Here is an 18,626-nt window from a genome sequence, read left to right as displayed (position 1 = left end):
TTGCCATCCTTTTCAGTCTCTTTTTTTTTTGTTCATTTGGTCAAGCTTTTGTACTTTTGCTTGATATTGTTATCTGTGCTCATTGTTAGAATGATTTTCCTTCATTTCATACAACACTGGTCTTGTAAGCTTTGGACTTTAAATCCCGAAATAGTTTAAATTTCTTCTAAACTTTTAATTTGGCCGAAAAAAATTGAAATGGAAATTTGAGCCCAGGTTTAAAATCTACTTGTCTGCTTATCACAATTCTGATAAAATCTGATATTTTACTCCCTGTGGAGGGGAAAAAAAAAAAAATTATCCTGGAGAAGTAGAATTTTTGGAAGCCTTTCTTAACTGTGCTGTTAATTTGCCCCCCACCTCATGCTCAGTTTGGCACGCTTGCTTTATCCCTCTGGGGACAGAAGGTTGGCACAACCTGCAGGCACCATCCGTGTTTTGAGATGTGTGGTTTTTTCCCCCGTTGAGTTGCAGGAGTCCCAAAGTCCTTTCGGACTCACCTGCTCAGTCCTGATGGTGCCAGGGGTGTTTTTCGCGGCGGGTGGTGTGCCCGACCGAGGGAGCGCGTGTGTGCGTACGCGTGTGTGCAGAACCCTGTGCGTCTGCAGTGGCGAGTGTGACGCGGCTGGAAGAGTTGGAATTCCTTTGGGGATGAGGGAGGCAGAAAAGACTCGCTGCGCATCCATCATGCAGTGCCAGGGGAGTTACAGTTCAGGTTCCTAGATTATGTAGGTGAGCTATTTTATAAATAAAGGATAAACTTTCTTGTTCCTGCCTGGGTTTTTGCACTGTCTTCTTGCATGCCGTAAGGAATTATTGCTCCAAAGCATTCCAACAGCTGTGGAACTTACCAAAATAATTTAATGTCTAAACTGAAATAGCTTTTGGTTTCTTTCAGTTGTACTGATCACTTCTTAGCTTGCTTAGGTAATTTGACCTACTTTTGATTGTGTTTTCTCCCTAGGCGTGTACCACTCTGTTCAGTTATCTTTCTGTCTTAAATACAGGGAGACCGCATTGCTCATTGACCCCAAAAATTCCTGTTCTTCATCTCGCCAGTGGGTTGCTCTGGTTGTAGGACATGAACTGGCTCATCAGTGGTTTGGAAACCTTGTGACCATGGTATCTAACAGTTACAAGTTCTTCTGGTTTTCTTTGACATGTGCTTCATATCACGTGTGTGTTCACGTGCCCCTTAATAGCAGCCATACTACCTTTAAAATAAAAAAATTAAATTTTTAAATAGTGCTTTATTACCACCTTTTTCTTTACTAGAGGAAACATTGAGTTGTTTGAATATAGTCCCAGGTAGAGTGGAGCAGGTGTTCCCAGGAGATGATTTTGGCTAGTCAGGTCACTTAGAAGAAATAATCCGCTGTTTTCCTTTCAGGCAGGCACGGTTCGCTCGTCAGCCTTTCAGACCAAGCGGGCGTATCAGTACCAGCTCAGCGTTGCAAAGTTGTTTTAGTCCCGTAGCTGAAAAGTTGCTCAGTAGTAACTCCCGTGAATTACTCCATATCTGGGGAGCCAGCTGCCTGAGTGGCTTGATGTTTAAGTGAGAATAAAAGCATATCTGAGGCAGCAAGACTGAAATCTGTAAATAAATTCCATTTAGTGCTAAAAATCGAAACCTGTATCTGTCAGAGCTTCTGCTGTTAACAAATGGCTTCAGCTTACTCTGTTAATTAGATCTGACATTCCTTTTCCCAACACCCTGCAAACAGATGCTTGAATTCACATAATTAACAGGTTAGGAAGTCTCTTGTGTTGTAAGAAACCAGCGTGTTTGATTAAAAAAGCACGGCTTCTGGAGCCCCAAATCTTCATTGTTCTGGCTTTTAGGTTGCTTAACTGAAGTGTGAGTGGATGGAGGGAAGAACCCAGCGTAAATATTAATTTTAACACCAAGCAAAGTTTGTCAGACTTTCCTACAGTATCATGCCTCTTAAAATTCTAGTCAGCTGTGTCCGTTGCTGTTTGTGGTAGCACAAGTAGCTTCCATGTGAGAGCAACACAATATTTAAATGGAAAAGTAATATTAAAGTAATATATTTTTAGCTTTTAGTACAGTTAAGCAGCTGGAAGCAAGGGAAGCCAGCATCATGTGCCTGGACAGCACTGTAGGATGCCAGCGAGTGCCTTGGGGACCATTAGTGACTCAGGAACCACTCGTGGTCCTTCAGACCGTTGACAACTGTGGCAGTAAGCTTGAGAAAGTATCATTTACAAGAATCTCTAAAATTGATATTGAATTAGCTTATTATTTTCTTGTTCAAGTTCCAGGTCTTCCAAAAATTTTCTTTAAGAATTTTTTCTTTTTGGTTATTATTTTATGTTCTGTGACGCAACTGTGAAATATGAAAAGACATTCCAGTGTTACTCCTCAATTTCCAGAAAGTCGGCTTTTTCTCCTCTGTAATCCGAGGTGCGTACAGCACAGCAGAAAGCCTCGGGAGCATCCCTGGCTTAGTTTGCCAGTCCCAGATCTCACTGGCCAGCACGATACGCCAGTTCTGCTGTAGCGAAGACAGAAGAAATAGAAATAGATTTGTGAGCAATTAAGGGTGCCAGTGGGATAAGAGAGAAGAACAGGGAGGTGAAAAGATTTCGAAGTCCAGCCTAATTGCCCAAGAGTCTGTTTTGCAGTTGCGTTAATCCTTTGGCACCAATCTGCGTGTATTGGAACCTTGTCTTGGAAACAGATGTGATCAGAAATTTAAAAGAAAATTGGATGGTCTCCACTCTAAAAATAAAGCGGGGCTTATCTGCGTAGAGTTGCAGTCACAGCTTTCCTTATTGAAATTCCACCCTCCCTGGGGTAAGCGTTTCATTCACAGCAGCAGCCGTAGTCCTTTGTAGAGCAGCTCACTGCGCTGGTTCTACATCCTGCTCGGTTTCTTTTACCGAAGGGCCCGTATCGTCACAGCCCTGCTCCTCGTAGCTAACCGCCCTTTCACACGTAAAGAATGGTTGGTAAATGCAGTAATGGAAAAGGGTGTTTTCTTCCTCAGTATCCGTAGCTTGTTTCCTTATCTCGCCCATTTCAGTTAAATAGTAGAAATGAAGGGAAGAATTTTAAAATGTCAATGTAACATTCTTATCTTAAAAAAACAAAGCCCACCTTTTGGCTGATGAGAAACGACTTTTAACTGTTTACTACGTTTCAGGTTTCCATAGTCTAGAACGCTTTTTCAGGTTCCAGGTTCTCTCCTTTATGTAAGCATACTCTTTAGCAAAAATACCAAACACAAACCCAAACAAAATTGCTCTTCTGCAGCTGCTGCTACTCAGTTTGAAAAAGACCCTGTCGTCGTGTTGCCCACAAGTCTGCTGCTCTGAACTGTGGCCTTGCATGTCCCTGGCTCTTTTCCCTAGTCTGGCTGATGTTCGTAGCTGTTCCCCCAGCAGTTCTCCTCCATGCAGAGCTTCTAAAATGTAGGACAAGAGGGGAAGGCAGTTGTTGGGTGCTGATCACTCTTCTCGGGCTGACGACTTCTTTATAGAGAGGAAATTGCACTTACAAGTGTCGCCTGTTTCCCTGATTTGTGCTAAACTAGGCCGTGAACAACTTCTCTTTGCTGGAAACTTCTTGTTGATGAAATGAAGCTCTTGGAATTTTGTTCTTTATTCTGCCTTCTTATCTTTCCAGGAATGGTGGACCCATCTCTGGCTGAATGAAGGATTTGCCTCCTGGATCGAGTACCTGTGTGTAGATCACTGTTTCCCAGAGTACGACATCTGGACTCAGTTTGTTTCTGCCGATTACACACGAGCTCAAGAGCTTGATGCCTTAGACAACAGTCATCCTATTGAAGTAAGTTCTGTCTTTGCTACTGATTGTCTCCCCTTTTTTTTCTTGTCAGCTGGGTGTAAGCTTTTTTTTTCCCCATCAAGAAAAAAGGGACCTTTGAAGTCGTTCACACTGCAAAGGAAAACTGAAGGTTGCATTTGCACTTTGTGGATTTTGCTCTACTTGAATTAGTATCTCAGAAGTGAGGTTTGAGGGTCTGAAGATGGCAGCTTCTGGAGTTGTTCTGCTCTCCTGACTTGAAATGGCAAAGCTGTGGTCAAAACTCATCATTATTTGTGTTTTGTTTTGGTTTCTGATCGAAGTGGGTGGTTTTCTGGCCCTTGAGCACAGTGAAGTAGCTTCTGCCTTACTCCAGTGCTCAACAGCATAAACCGAAGTGCAGCGTAGCCCAGAGCCCAGGCTACCAAGCTTTGCTGGGCTTGTGCTGGTTTCCACCTGAGGCCACCTTAGGTGTTGCTGGGTCCTACTCTCAGAACTGTGAGTGTGACGAAAACACTCTTGAAATAAGGAAGATGGAGCTGGGCTTGGTGCTTTGGAAACAAGGCAGGAGTTCGGTGGTGAAGAGAAAGCAGCAGCAGCGAGCTCCATTCCAGCCAAACTGGGAGCTCTGCTAAAAGGAAACTCCCTTGTAATTCCTAGAGATCACCATGGACGAGTTTTCAGACAGCTTAAGAAATGTTTGGTGTAATAGATGTTGGGAGATGACCTTGCTTTGTACAACAGGTCATTTTAGAGTGACTTACGCATTGAGTGCGTTTCCTGAGTGTGTATTGTTCACCGTCCCAGAATTAAACAACTTCCACTGTATTTTTTTTGCTTTTGGGTAAGTGTTGAACAAAAGGGTTTGAAGCAAGATCCCCAAGTCTATTTGATTAAATACCAAAACGTAAGTTAAAGTATGTTTAACCTATAAACCAATCCTAACCCAGCCCTCTGTGAATGAGCTCAGTTGACTGGGCGCAGAGACTTCTGCAGTGAGAAAACTCAGCTCATGAAACACTAGAACAAGCAAAATCAAAATCTTTTATGGCAGTTAAAATTGTTCTCACTGTTAAATATCCTGTTTACCACAGGTTAGCGTTGGCCATCCATCCGAAGTAGATGAAATATTCGATGCTATTTCTTACAGCAAGGGAGCATCTGTCATCCGAATGCTGCACGACTACATTGGTGATGAGGTAAAGATTGTTGTTAAAAAGCCAAGTGTAGGTTGTCAGATCTTTTTACAGTTAAAAATACTGTTTAAAAAAGAATTAAATCTGTGTATTCTATATTTTGAATACTTTTCTCCAATTTGTGTTTGGGATCTCTTTGGACTTACCTAGGAGAATTAAGATAGCGGGAAAACATAGAAGGCATTACAGGTGTGCGTTCTGATCCTAAGGTGCCTTGGCTGATTCTTGAACATAAATGCGGTGCGGAGGGAGGATGGAAAGACCCTCTGTTCTGCTATAAGTACATATTCAATTGTGTATTCCCAGGACTTTCGGAAAGGAATGAATTTGTATTTAACGAAGTTCCAGCAGAAGAATGCCGCTACAGGTAACTGGTGGTTATTAAATGGTTAAGTGATTTCTGGAGACAAAATTTTTAGTGCTAAAGTGATAGATTCTTAAACAGATGTGGTTTTTTTTCCACCTGAGATAACTGAAATGCAAGGAAATAATGGGCTGGTTTCCAGTTTCATGCAATGTGTCCCCTGCACGGGCAGAGTTCAGGATCTCTCGGGGTTCTCTATCTCCGCAGAGCGCGGCTGAGGTGAACTGAACGGGCTGCACTTACCGTTGATGACCACATCTGTGTAGTAATCTAATTTAGAAATAGAGTGTGTTGATTTGCCTTGTAAGCCTTTTGCAAGCTTCCTTTGGCAGTATCGATTGCATGTGCGATTAAACAGTTCAGAGTCTTGTCTAACAGCGCTTTCTTTACTTAAACCTTTTTTGTGTGTCAGGCCTAAATGTGGAAGTGGAACATCACGCTCTGTCAGCCCAAACCAGTCCATGTTCGGTCAGCTCTTTTGGCATAATATAAGAAAAACTTAAGGAAAAGATTCTTTTATTTACCATTTTGAATATTTAATGTTCATTTTTATTATACTGTATCACAATGTGTGTTTGCATTTTTTTAGTAGTAAAGAAGCTTTCTTCTCCCCTCCCTCCCCCATGAGTGGTTTAAACTATTTCCTTTTTCTTGCCTGTCATCTGTTATGATTTGATAAAAACGCACCCAAAACATAAAGGACAAAGTGGAGTAATAATGCAGCCTCCCACCCTCCGGTGCCCATTTAGTGTCCTTAATAGTGTCTGACGTGCCAAGACTCCGGGAGTCCTTAGTCAGACTTTTCTTCCACAGAGGACCTCTGGGAAAGCCTGGAAAAAGCTAGTGGTAAACCTATTGCTGCTGTGATGAATACATGGACCAAACAAATGGGATTTCCGCTCATTTATGTGGAAGCTGAACAGGTAAATATAACTCCGCGCTTTTCAGCACCTCAGATCAAAAGCTCTGCCTATAACTGTGTTTAGGATCAAATTTAGTATTATCCAGTTACTTAAAAAATTCTCTTTGATCGGGAGGCAGTACGGTGTCTCCTTGTTCAGTGACAGATCTGTTTCTGCAGCTCACTTGAGGAACCAAGTGCAAGTGATCCGGAGTTTTTCCTCCAGCGCTCCAGATCACGTGCCTGGGGTTTGCTGACGCGGCCCCTCTGCTCTTCGTGGGTGAGATGTGTGTCGGGGGGAGGGAATTCCTGACTCTGCTCCCCTCACCACACATTTTGCTTCTCGCTCCGGTTCAATTATGCTTATTCTGCAAGATTGCAGGGTGAGTGAGGATTACTGGCTGGAAGCTGAAGTCACAACGAATTCAAATGAGAAATAGGGCACGTGTGTTTTAACAGCAACAGTGATCAATGCGTTCGAATGATTCTTAAGGTAGCTCCTTTTTCTGGAGGAGAATGCAAGTTAATCCCTTTAACAGGGGGCACATGAATGTATGGTGATATACAGAAGAAGAGATTAAATGTTCTGATAATTCCTTTCTTTCTTTTTCGTTTCTTTTTCTTTTTTTTTTTCCTCAGCAAGAAGACGACAAAGTGTTGAAGTTAGTCCAGAAGAAATTCTGTGCCAGTGGACCATATACCGGTAAGATGAGCGCTCAGAGCAGGAATGGAGTATTCGTTGCTTTTCATGCAGTGGCAGCAATTTTGAGAGATGAAATGGCTGCACTGTAGAGCAGGCAGGCGCTCTGCTTGGATTCAGGTGTTGAGTGTTTGTAAAATTTTGGAAAATCTAAGGTTGAACACTCACGTGTGTGGTTTCCGTGTCCTCCTTGTGTGGAGAACGGCGTTCGTCTGCAGTCTTTGCTTCAGTTTTCCTTCTGAGATCTCCTCTCCTGCTGTCCAGTTTGAGGCCGGTGCTGGCATCTGGGGAGCTCGAGCTGCTGGTTTTGTAATAGCACTGGAATAAAAACGCCTCATATGGAAGCCAGCTCCCTCTTAGGACACAGATTCCACCCATCTTCCATGCTTATGGAAATTAATGTTGGGCTTGAAAGGTGATTTAGAGATTCTAGCTCAAGAACTGCCGTTTTCCTTCAGATTTGTAGATTTTTAGATTTAAATTTAAGTAGCCTTGCTTAAAATGCCACGGAAACCTGTTTGAACATCAGGCGGAGTTTCTCAGCGTTGTGTGCATGCTGGTTTTTTCCTTAGGCCTTCCTTTTTATTGTTTCTTCTTTTAGGGGAGGATTTCCCCATGTGGATGGTCCCCATAAGTATTTGTACAAGTGATGACCCCACCAGTGCCAAAATGCAAATATTGATGGACAAACCAGAGCTCACCTTGGTTTTGAAAGACGTCAAACCAGACCAGTGGGTGAAGGTGAGTTGTCACAAAGCAGAACGCATTACTGGGAATAAGGCTGATTGTCACTGTAATGTTCCCTTGCATTTCATTTTCCTTCTCCCTTTTTCTTCCCCTTGCAGTCTTGTATTTCTTAGGGAGGGAGGGGGCCTCTCTGTGCTGCTACTGAATATTGGCTCCTCTCTATAACGCTTGCTTAGTGTAGTCCTTTGCCGTCCAAGAGTAGTCTAGACAATGTAAACTTGAACCTTTTAAGAGTCCGAGCCCGGAAAAACACTGAGCAATTAGAGGCAGCTTTTGAGTTGAAATGTGGTGGCTTTTTTGGTATCCCATGGCAACCACAGTTTAGTTAAAAGTCCATCCTTTTAACTAACAGCAAAAATAGCCCTGTTTATCTTTCATTAGTGTGAAAGTTTTCTGCTGGCTATTGCCAGACGAGGACAAATCTATAAGTGAAAAAATTCGCTGTCGAGGTCTCCTGCAGACAGCAGTCAAACTGAACGGACATATTGAAAGACAGCGAGTGGCTGGGACTGCTGCTGGAGGAGCTACTGGGGCTGAAGAGTAATTGTTTCTAAGCTGGAGCTGCGTTCTGAGAGGTGACTCTGAGACAACATTAAGGGTTAGCCTCTCATTAATCAAGTCTTCCCATTTAACACGGCATTCCAGCTGTCAGGCATGAGTATTCTCTTGAATCACCGTATCTGTCTTCCCGATGCATGACTACCCTTAGTTCAGTTAGGATTTACCCCTAGAAGAGAAGTTCTGCGTTTCTCCTTGCTCCTAGATTTAACTCTAGACTCTGTTTCCTTATGCCAGCTCTCTCTCGCCTTCCATAGCTCTTAGTGAGCATTTCTGCTTTGAAATCTTCAGTCTTTCTCCCTTACTTATGATTTGTTTGTTCTTTTTACTTAGCCGATAGTGACTGACTTCTCGGAGCTGCAATGCTTTGAGAAATTTCTAGTGGTCAAAAAAATAAAAAGCATTTCCTTGTTCGTTCCTTGCTTTTAATTTTTTTTTTTTTTACTTTTCTGGTACTTTTCAGTTAAACCTTGGAACAGTAGGGTTTTACCGTACTCAGTATAGCCCTGACATGCTGGAGAGTTTAATACCGGCGATCAAAGACCTCTCCCTACCCCCTGTGGACAGGCTTGGCCTGCAGAACGATCTTTTCTCTCTGGTAAGCTACCCTTTGCTCTTCTCTCTAATAATGAGAGTGACAGTGACTGCAGAAATCACTGTCTGCAGAGTCAGCCTCAGGTTCTGGAGGCAAAGTGCCTTTGGGATTACTGCATACATCTAGCTATTCATTAGCTTGACAAGTTCTAACTTGTATCATAAGACTTAAACCCTATGGAAGCAGTCTATAACTCTGTTGCACTGTTCTCTGCATGGGGTGTATAATATTTTATTATTTTTTTTTTACAAAATTGTTTTGAGAACCTGTTTTCTTTTAACTCGTCAAAATGAGGATATTTTAATGATCCCCTCAATGACTTTGTCAAATACCGTCAGCACCGTGTGCTTTATTCAGTTGGGCTTGTAGTAACTGCCCTCCGCTGGCGGAGGTGGCTGTTGGGGATTCAAGGCGTTACGCCCAAAGCAGGTGTTGCTACGTCTGGACAACTAGTTACTGAATTCTGTATTTCAGATCGTACTTTCGTATTCTTGCTAGTCAGCAAGTATGTGGAAACTTTTAAGAACGTGGGTTTGATATCCTGCCTCTCTAGCTTCAAAGCTTGTAACTCTTCTCATGGCTTAGTTGAAGGGGTGTGAAACTGTAGCCTGAGTCATTTCCCAAATATCGCAAGGTGAACGGGGCATAAAAATTGAGCAATTAATACACGTAGGAATATTGTGTTAGACTCCTGTTTGGGTTTCTGTTTTAGTCGTGTTTTTATCACAGCTGAATATAACTGAGATAATAAAAACTGATCTTCACCTCTTTTCTGGTACCATAAATTACTGGTCTGGTTCCAGATTAACAGAAGCCTGGGTGATCTGGTTGGAGACACCTACTGTAGGTATCATCAGCTGCCCTAAGCAGAGAAGTGTTTTCCTGACGCTGTGAAGCAGTTAGTATAAAATTTTCCTTGCAGAGGTGGAAAGGCAGTACTCCTTGTACTAATTCATGGGAAGCAGGAAGCAAAAATGACTTCTGCAGTTTTATACTCCCAATTTAACAAAGAGCAAAAATTAAATCTCGAAACCTTCACAGTTTTTAGTTAAAATAGGATTTTGGTGGGTGTAGTATCTGGATGAGAATAACTCTGGGGGTTTGCTTTTTCTTGCCAGCATTGCTGCAATTTTGTTAAGTCACTTAATCTCCTTGTCTGTTTCTTGTTTGCAAAATACGCTTATAATTATGTCGCTGTCTCCTTGTGAAGTGCTTACCTGCGTATAAAAAGCATCGCGTGCAGCGAGCAGACAGCTAAGGTGCTTTGACTACTGTTAACTCACCTTGGCCGAACCCCACAACAGAGAAAACAGAGTTTATATGCAGGCTGTGCAAACCAAACGGGGAAGACTATAAAGTAATGCGATGAGCTATTAAACGTCTTAATTCTGCTTGGAAGTACGATTAATCCGTGTCTTTTCCTCTCCCAGGCCCGAGCTGGAATCATTAGCACTGTAGAGGTTCTAAAAGTCATGGAAGCTTTTGTGAATGAGCCCAATTACACTGTGTGGAGCGACCTCAGCTGTAACCTGGGGATCCTCTCGACTCTCTTGTCCCACACAGACTTCTATGAGGAAATCCAGGTGTTCGTGAAAGACGTCTTTTCACCAATAGGGGAGAGACTGGGATGGGACCCCAAACCTGGAGAGGGTAGGAAACTTACGCTGTGAAATCCAGTAGCGGTTTGGAAAACTTGTGTGTAAATAAGCCATCAGGATTTTGGGAAAGGGGAGAGAAGGGAGGAAGAGGGGTCCGAAGTAGGCATTCAGAGGTATTTTTATAGTTAAAAACACAGGCAAACACAAAACCCCAGAAAAACCCTCTGTTATCAGGCATAAGTTAAATTTCCCTACCTGGTCACTGACTGATAAAAAGTCTCAGCTTCAGCTTTGCATGTACTGGAGTGCGTGAGGCTTTTGGACTACAAGGGTGGGAAAGCCACGTACGTGCATGTTTACTTGTCCTGGTCAGTCCTGTTGTAAATGCAAATGGCTAATGCTCAGGTTACAGGCCTAGCCTGTTGTGTTTGAGCAGGAATCATCTTCTCCTGACTCTTTCGCTGAAAGAAAAATAAATCAATATATTCTCCAGTTGGCATCAAGGAGAGTGGGAAGAGGCCTAGGTTCTTCAGATATCCTCAAGCATGTGGAAGGATTGTTGTATGCCTCTGCCCTCATCACTCTAGGTGGAAGAACACTTAATTGCTGAAGTGTGTCTCCAAATAATTATTTTTTTTACCTCCTCCTCGCTCATTTAGGTCATCTAGATGCCCTTCTGAGAGGTCTGGTCTTGGGCAAACTAGGAAAAGCTGGACACAAGGCAACGTTAGAAGAAGCCCGACGCCGATTTAAGGACCACGTGGAAGGAAAACATATACTGTCAGCTGATCTGAGGAGTCCTGTAGGTTATTGTAAACGTTGGTTCCAAAAGACTGTCCCCGCTCACTTGGCGCTGTGTGAACTGTATTTTCAAGAATAGGGAAGCTAGAGGAAACCAGTCAGGGTGTGAGACCAACTGGTTTTGGCAGAGGTGGTGGGAGCTTGGCTAAGTCCAGTTATGAAGAAAATGGTACTGGGGAGCATGGTACAAACTTCCCTGTGTTTCTTGAATCAATTAAGCCTCATCTGTCCTGGCCAATACTTAGTCCTAACGAAAAGCTCAGCTGTAGCCACGTTGGCTGCCACAGAACAGCTCTAGATTGTGTTGGGTTTGGGTTTTGAAGACTGTTCAGGTGTGGTGCTGAACCTGAGCTGAATTCTACTCATTTACGTGTATCCATGAGCAGGCTCCATCCTCCAGGTTTAAAGGCAGCGTGGTAACCTGCAGGGATCGTGGAAGAGCTCTGCAGGTGTCAGCGTGGCCCTGCGGAGCACAACGTCTAACTGTGCATTGAGTTTACGGGAGGTGCTTACCGGCTAGGAGTTGTGCGGTACAAAGATTTCTTGTTCTGATGTTTTGCTGTGGTTGAAATTACCAAAATTATGCTGAAGGTGAGGAAGAGGTAAAGGATTGATGCATCTGTAAGATCCGATCTTAAAGCATAGAAGGGATCAGTGCCGGTATCTTCCAGATCTGTTCACTTGTCGGAAATCTAACCCAAATATGTAGAAATTGATTGTTGTATTTCTAGAAGTGTGGGTTTTGACAGATCTTCCTTGTTTATGCTCTATCTTAGGTATATGTAACTGTTTTGAAGCATGGAGATAGTACTACTTTAGACACTATGCTGAAGGTGAGTGCACGCTCTGTTGGTAACAGTGCCAGCTTACGCAATGAAAAGCTAAATATTCCACCCTATAAGTTGCTCTAAAATGTAGTTTATCTGCAGACAGGCTCAATCCCATGTTTTACGGATGGTGTGAACACCCGGGCTTCATTAGGGTGTTCCTTGGTCCGTGTGTGGTGTGAAATTGCCACCTAGTGGCTTGTTGCATCTCTCATTTTTAGGATTATTTTCCATTGCTTGGAGGCACGGTCCTACTTGCCCTTATATAAACAGTGGTGAAGATCAGTTTATTACTAATGGTACTTTCTGCTGATGTGGTCTTTCTGTACAACTTTCTGCTGTACTTTCTGCGGTATGAGGTCCGTAATGTGGATAGCTGCAGGATGATTCACGAACAAGTTCAATTTGTCACACATTAGGCTTGAAGACTAATTTAGCAGCTCCAGCGTATACAGCGAGTTGAGCAGCGCTAGGTAGGAAGTCAGCGGTTAATACCATGTGCTAAACTTATTCACTTTGGCTTTGAAGCTTCACAAGCAAGCAGACATGCAGGAGGAGAAGAACCGAATTGAACGAGTTCTTGGAGCCATCTCTCAACCAGAACTGATTCAAAAAGTTCTCACCTTTGCACTTTCAGTAAGTTATTGGAAAAGCTGCCGCTTCCTGACCTCGGGAGAACAAGAAGTGCATTCAGGGCACTTGGTGACAGAGCACTGTGCGCATACAATGGGCTGGAATTAGGAGCGATAGTCTTAACGATTAAATCTTTGAATTGAATCTTAAAATTTGGCGAGGGGGGGAAGCTACTGTTGACAGATTCAGTGTAGAAATGCATAAAGTGCTGTATTTGTGGAAACGGTCTTGAATACTTGTCTACATTTTCATCTTCAGGAAGAGGTACGTCCCCAGGACACGGTATCTGTTATTGGTGGAGTAGCCGGAGGCAGCAAGCAGGGGAGGAAAGCTGCTTGGAAATTTGTAAGGGACAATTGGGAGGAACTTTATAATCGATACCAAGGTGGATTCTTAATATCCAGACTAATAAAGGTACGTGCGGCTGTGAGAAAAGTCCTGTCCACATACATGACCAAAACTAAGCTGTTGTATTTGAAATGCTAAACGCTTACCCTTGGTTCATGTTTTTTTTTGTTTTTTTTTTTCCTTCAGCTAACAGTGGACGGATTTGCAAATGATAAAATGGCCGCAGAAGTTAAGGTAAGAAATTTTAATGAAAGAAGTGATTAACTTCATCTGTGACAAACATCGCGCGCTCTAGACTGTAGGCACCTGATGGAAGAGCCATGAGTTTCTGTGCCGTTTTTGTTTCTGAACTGTGGCTCTGCCTCTAACTGTTTTAACACTCCCTTAATTGCACTGCTTTAGGTTGAGTTATTTTATTGAAATGTCTTAAATTAGCATCTTCATAAAGCAATGTCCAACTTCTAGTGATTTCTGTTTCCTTAGTTTTGCTCACTTAAACTTCTATAAAATCCAACACGGTTTGTGGCAGTTGTTTGAAGACTCCCAAAAGACAACCTTTAAAGATAATTGTAGCAAAATTCGTAGTTGTTGCAACTCCCGCAGTAAGCTGAGGCTTTCACCACCACGTTCCTCGCCAGACCGATATGGCACGTTTGGGGCTGACGGCGTTAGCGCCCGGGGACTCCTGGGGGGATTCACGTGGCAGAAATTGGCTCAATTCCATACCATGGGTCCAAGTTTTTTGTGGCCGTTTGTGCTGCACGCTAAGAGCGAGGCTTCGACAGAAGGCAGGTGAACGGGTTTGCAGAGAATCTGCCTTGAAGTCGGTGGCTGGAGGCGATGGGATTGCGCTGCTGACGCCGGCATCCCCTCCGACCTGGCAGTGCAGGCGCTGGTCTTGGTCGTGTTTTGGGAGCGCGGGTAGGTTGTGTTACTTACTCCTTGCCTGCGCTTTTACAGGGACTCTTTCTTGGAAGAAGAAACTTAAAACTATGGCCCTTAATCATCACTTTCCTATTGGGAAAGTGGTCAGGAGGAATTCTTACTTCAAAGATATGCTAAGCCGTGAGCTCCATCTATCTTTTTGTATGATCTAGTGATCTCTTTTCGAAAAGATTTAGTAGCAGAAGTGATTTTACAGAGAAATCTTGGCGCTATAGTTAATTCTTTTCTTAAAAAACACTTTGCGAAACATTTACCAGAGCAGTCGTCCGTAACTAAATAACTACTTTCCAGGAGGAAACTTCCTGAGACAGTAGACCTGGCTTTTAGCTGGAGTGCTTCACGCGTCTGAGTCTCGATGTCACCTTGTAGCGTACGTTAGCAGGAGATGATCTGCCAAACCCTGGGACAAGCCGGCTTGTGTGAAGATGGGGGATGGCTCCTGCCTGTGCCGGCTTATTCTACCTTTGAGCCGCTTGTAAAGCGCAAAGTCACAGCGGCCTCTGCTGCAGTTTTTTTCAGCGCCAGCTATTCGCAGGGGATCGATAGTGTTGATTCTGGAGGGAGACATGTGAGAGTATTCAGCAAAACTCTGGAGCGCTGCGGGTGCTTGGAGGTCATTATGCAGCTTGGAAGGAGGCCTAGGTGGAGCGCGAAGAAATCTGATACCCAGACAAGTGCTTTTGCAAAATGGCCTTAGGCTTCCCTTCCTGTCCTCTTCCGAGTATCCAGAAATACACTCTTGATTTGCTGCCCGTTTGTCGCCTCCCAATGTGGGACTGAACTCATCTCTTCGAGTGCCGCTTGCCGTCCCTGGCAGCAAGGACAGGACGGGACAGGAGGTGGCATTTGGGGGACAGGAGGTGGTGTTGGGGCTGGTTTGGAGAAATGCTGCGCTGGCTTTGCCGTAGCAGAGAAGTGGAAGCGTTTTGCTGTCCCCGCTCTGTGCTCGGGTCCCTAAACCCGGGACATCGGGATTACACCTCTTGCAAACCCGGCAAGCACCCTGCAAATTTTTTGAGTCCGTGATGTTGGTGGGAGCGGATAGCGTGAACCGTAGTCAGGCAAGGAGCGTAATTCACAGGAGCGTTTCTATACAACCTAGGGAATTTGGCGACTTAAAAATATAATCTTCTCTGTGCCTGCTCATACCCTTACGGCTGGTTGTGTGCTTTTCGTGCAGGCCTTCTTTGAGAGTCACCCAGCCCCGTCGGCAGAACGCACTGTCCAGCAGTGCTGCGAAAATATTCTGCTGAACGCAGCTTGGCTGAAGCGGGACGCCGAGAACATCCACCAATATTTCCTGCAGCGCAAGGCCCCCCCAGCCGCGGTGTGAATCCCTGCATGCCACCGCTGCAGTCCTGCTGCCTCGTCACGGGAGAGGGAGGAGATACCCCACAGCTGATCCATATGCCAAGAATTTGGAGTCTTTTTCTCAAGCCAACGGGGATTGGACAATGAATGTAGTTAACTGGTTCCTGCTCACACTCCAGATTTAAAATTCTATTAAAATTATCAGCAATTCAGCAAAAAAAAAAAAAAGAGAGAGAGAGAAAAATCTGTAAATATGATAGTAATAAAAATAGAGCATAACAAAACTGTGAAACTTCCTCAAGCCTTGTCAGTGGTTAAAATATTTAACACCCCCCTCCTGACACTCTTATTGACAGATGTTCTGTTTTTTACACCCTCACCCAGCCCTCCCCCCCCCAAAAAAAAAAAAAAAAGGAAACCGGTGATTTCTAGGTCAGTGGAATTTTGTGGAGCGTCTGGGGCAGGAATGGGTTAATGCCTCTGAGCGTTGTGTGGAACAGGTCACTGGGACAGCAGGTAGCTGGTATAACATAGAGTCTGTGCATCATTGGAAGTGCAAGGTTTTGGGGAGATGTTCCTGCAACCCCCCCAATCCGCGGATAGTAGGTTCCCTCCCTTTTGTGTTACCTCTCGGCAAAAAGAAAAATGTTCTGTTGCTCTTCGGTTTTTCTCCTTGGTTCCACTTGCTGATGTCCTTCTTAGAGATAACGGAATTGTAAGGAAACATCTTTCATAGCCACATGAAATAAGAGAGAGAGTCATGCGATTTTTTTTTTATGATTTTTTTTTTCTTTCTTACTAAATTGCGCCCTCCAAATGCATGCAAATGAGGAGATAACGACTGCGGGATGGTTCTCCTGGCTGCTGCTAGGGCAGGTCTCTTCTGTTCAAGACACCGTTACTTGTCTAAAAGATCCAGCTTGTTCCGCCTCCTCATGGCCGTAGCAACACTAGCTTTTCGTTCCTTTCTGTGATGTTGATGGTAATTTGATTCAGAAGCCTTAAATTAGTGATGACTGGCGTGATGATGAAGTCTAAGCTGTGTGCCATCATTTACTTCACAAAGCAGCGTGGTCTACTAACCAGACACAACACCCTCTAATACAAAGGTTGGAGTTCCATATATTTTTTTTTTTTTTTCTTTAACAGGAATTCGTATTTGGTGTGGCTTAACTGTATTTCAGAAGGTCATCAGACTAACTGTCAAGACTGCTTCCCTGAAACATTTTTGTGCTATTGTTTAAAAAAAAAAAAATAAAAAAATTTAAAACAGTTGGCGTTAATAAAAATGTCAATGTGAAATTCCTGTCCTGATCTTGTGTTCTGTTTGAAGCCTGAAAGAGCGTTGCTGCTTTCAAAGGAGCTAAACCTCCGAGGGACGAGCGGAGGTCGCGTCTCGATGGTGGCTTTAAGGAAAACCTTGTTCTCAGCCTTCTCCTCTCCTGCTCTCGGTGCTAGGTCCTAGGGGTCTGAGGGAGCGCGTACCCTACCCAGCGTAAGTAGATCTTGCGTAATCTGAATAAAGATTGTAGTCAGGCACTAAAGAACTGACCAGGACAGAATTTGGAAGGTGGGGGGGAAATAAAAAAAATAAAAAAAAAAATTGGGAATAAGCAAATTCCCATTAAACAAACGCCTGAAAAGTTGAAGGACTCTGCAAGAGGGAAGAGCGTTGTGTAAAAGCTGCTGCTGCGCCTCCGTGAGCCGGGGCAGGGCTACGCGCCAGAAACGGGCGAGGGGGTGGTTACTGGCGGTGCCGCGCTCTGGAAGGGCACGGCGCGGCTTGGGATCCCTGGGGCTGGTGCGGCTCCGCGGGCAGAAATGAGACCGGAACAGGAATCCTGTGGGTCCCGAGCCGTATCTGTTAACTTGACCCATGTTTTTCCCCGCTGTCAGCACTGCAGAGCCGATGCGATTTCAGGAGTAAGCTGGTTTCCCTTCTGCTTCTTGCACATTGACAAAATAACATGCAGAGCTGTGATGCCAGCGTGACCGGTGATGTATGAAATGAGAAGTACTGGAGCTGCAAGTTGAGGTGATCTTGTTTTGACTTTAAACAATGCAAATGACATGCAAGCAGTTGAAGGAGAGTGACAGAAATAACAAGCTCGTGGTCAGTGAGCAAACTGAATAGTCCCGGCAGACCGACTAGTCCTCGTCTCTTCTGCACGCAAAGAAAGTAGATTTTAATCCTTCGTGAAAGTAAGTTCGGGATTTGTCCGCTTAATATGAGATTATTTTTTTTTTTCCATGGGAGACAAACTGGTGCTCAGGGTCAGGAGAAGAACAGCAGAGGCTCTTGTGGATGAGGGAAGGCATGAAACGGGGCTCCCGTGATAATTAGCGAGGATATTGCCCGTAAGAACTGAGCGTATTCGTTAGGGCTGCGGAGGGTGCGGTGTCCAGCGCACACCAGGGACCCCGACACCATCCAGACGCTTTTCACAAGGACTCCACCGTGTCTGTTCAGGTTAAACACGTTTGAAGACGTCCTGATACGGTCTTTCTTCCATCTCGGGGAGTTTCACTGGTTTCTGTGTCAAATCTTGGACAAAGACCTACGCTTTGTAGGTAATAGTGGGGTCCTTTATTCCTAGTACAGGCTTATAATGGAAATAAAAGCAATTCGAGGTTTCCCAGCGGCAGTAGGAGGAGTTCGCCGCCAAGTCTTTTCTGTCACTGTTGGGCGTAACGAGATCGTCCTGCCCGGGTGGGTCCCAGTGGTGGAGCGATGATGAAAATCTCCACTGAATCCTGAAAATCTCCACCGAATCCTGAAAATCTCCACTGAATCTTGCTCGCAAAAACACTGGCGTGAAAACCTCCTGCGATGGGAGGGTCCCTCCTGGGACAGAAGGGTTTTCTTAACGATGAGATGTACTGCGCCCACCCTCCTCTTCACCGCGAGGGTGGTGGGTGACTGGCGCAGGGTCCCGGGGAGGGCTCAGGGCACCATGATTTCACAAGGACCATCTGGGCGATGCTCGTAGTGACGCCGTTTGGTGTTGGGGGTCCCGTGGGGAGCCCGGAATTGGCCTCGATGGTCCTTACGGGTCCTTCCCAACCTGAGACACTCTCTGATCGTGATACTTGACAATTCGTTGCTCCTTTAACTCACTTTTTTTGGCACAGCGCTAGCCCCTGCCTCTAATCTTGGCGTTTACACGTCAGTGACCTTGTCCCTTTGCCTTCTGTTTGCCTCCCTATCCCACCCCCCACAAACAAAAAAGCCACGAAACGCTCTCCTCAGCGAGCCTCCCCCGGCCGCGGAGGCAGCGGGCGTCTTCCAAAATAAACGACGTGTCTTGCCCT

The 18,626-nt window shown here is 44.6% G+C and overlaps 1 protein-coding gene across 1 annotated transcript in view; it reads left to right on the top strand.

Annotated features, from left to right (window-relative positions):
* Positions 1-16,616, top strand: part of NPEPPS (aminopeptidase puromycin sensitive) — a 38,409-nt gene extending 21,793 nt beyond the window's left edge. Inside the window, exons 9-23 of the mRNA XM_063354324.1 lie at positions 1,008-1,122; positions 3,650-3,814; positions 4,885-4,989; positions 5,293-5,353; positions 6,164-6,273; positions 6,891-6,954; positions 7,553-7,692; positions 8,720-8,854; positions 10,282-10,501; positions 11,109-11,251; positions 12,027-12,083; positions 12,606-12,713; positions 12,969-13,124; positions 13,245-13,292; positions 15,184-16,616. Of these exons, the coding sequence (XP_063210394.1) occupies positions 1,008-1,122; positions 3,650-3,814; positions 4,885-4,989; positions 5,293-5,353; positions 6,164-6,273; positions 6,891-6,954; positions 7,553-7,692; positions 8,720-8,854; positions 10,282-10,501; positions 11,109-11,251; positions 12,027-12,083; positions 12,606-12,713; positions 12,969-13,124; positions 13,245-13,292; positions 15,184-15,336 (1,780 nt within the window). The 3' untranslated portion in view covers positions 15,337-16,616. The remainder of the gene's footprint in view (positions 1-1,007; positions 1,123-3,649; positions 3,815-4,884; positions 4,990-5,292; positions 5,354-6,163; positions 6,274-6,890; positions 6,955-7,552; positions 7,693-8,719; positions 8,855-10,281; positions 10,502-11,108; positions 11,252-12,026; positions 12,084-12,605; positions 12,714-12,968; positions 13,125-13,244; positions 13,293-15,183) is intronic.
* The last annotated feature ends 2,010 nt before the right edge of the window (positions 16,617-18,626 follow it).

This window comes from Chroicocephalus ridibundus, chromosome 17 (assembly GCF_963924245.1).
Source record: "Chroicocephalus ridibundus chromosome 17, bChrRid1.1, whole genome shotgun sequence".
NCBI classification, from domain to species: domain Eukaryota; kingdom Metazoa; phylum Chordata; class Aves; order Charadriiformes; family Laridae; genus Chroicocephalus; species Chroicocephalus ridibundus.
Note: the sequence above shows the minus strand (reverse complement) of the source record. Positions and strands in the feature narration are given on the sequence as shown.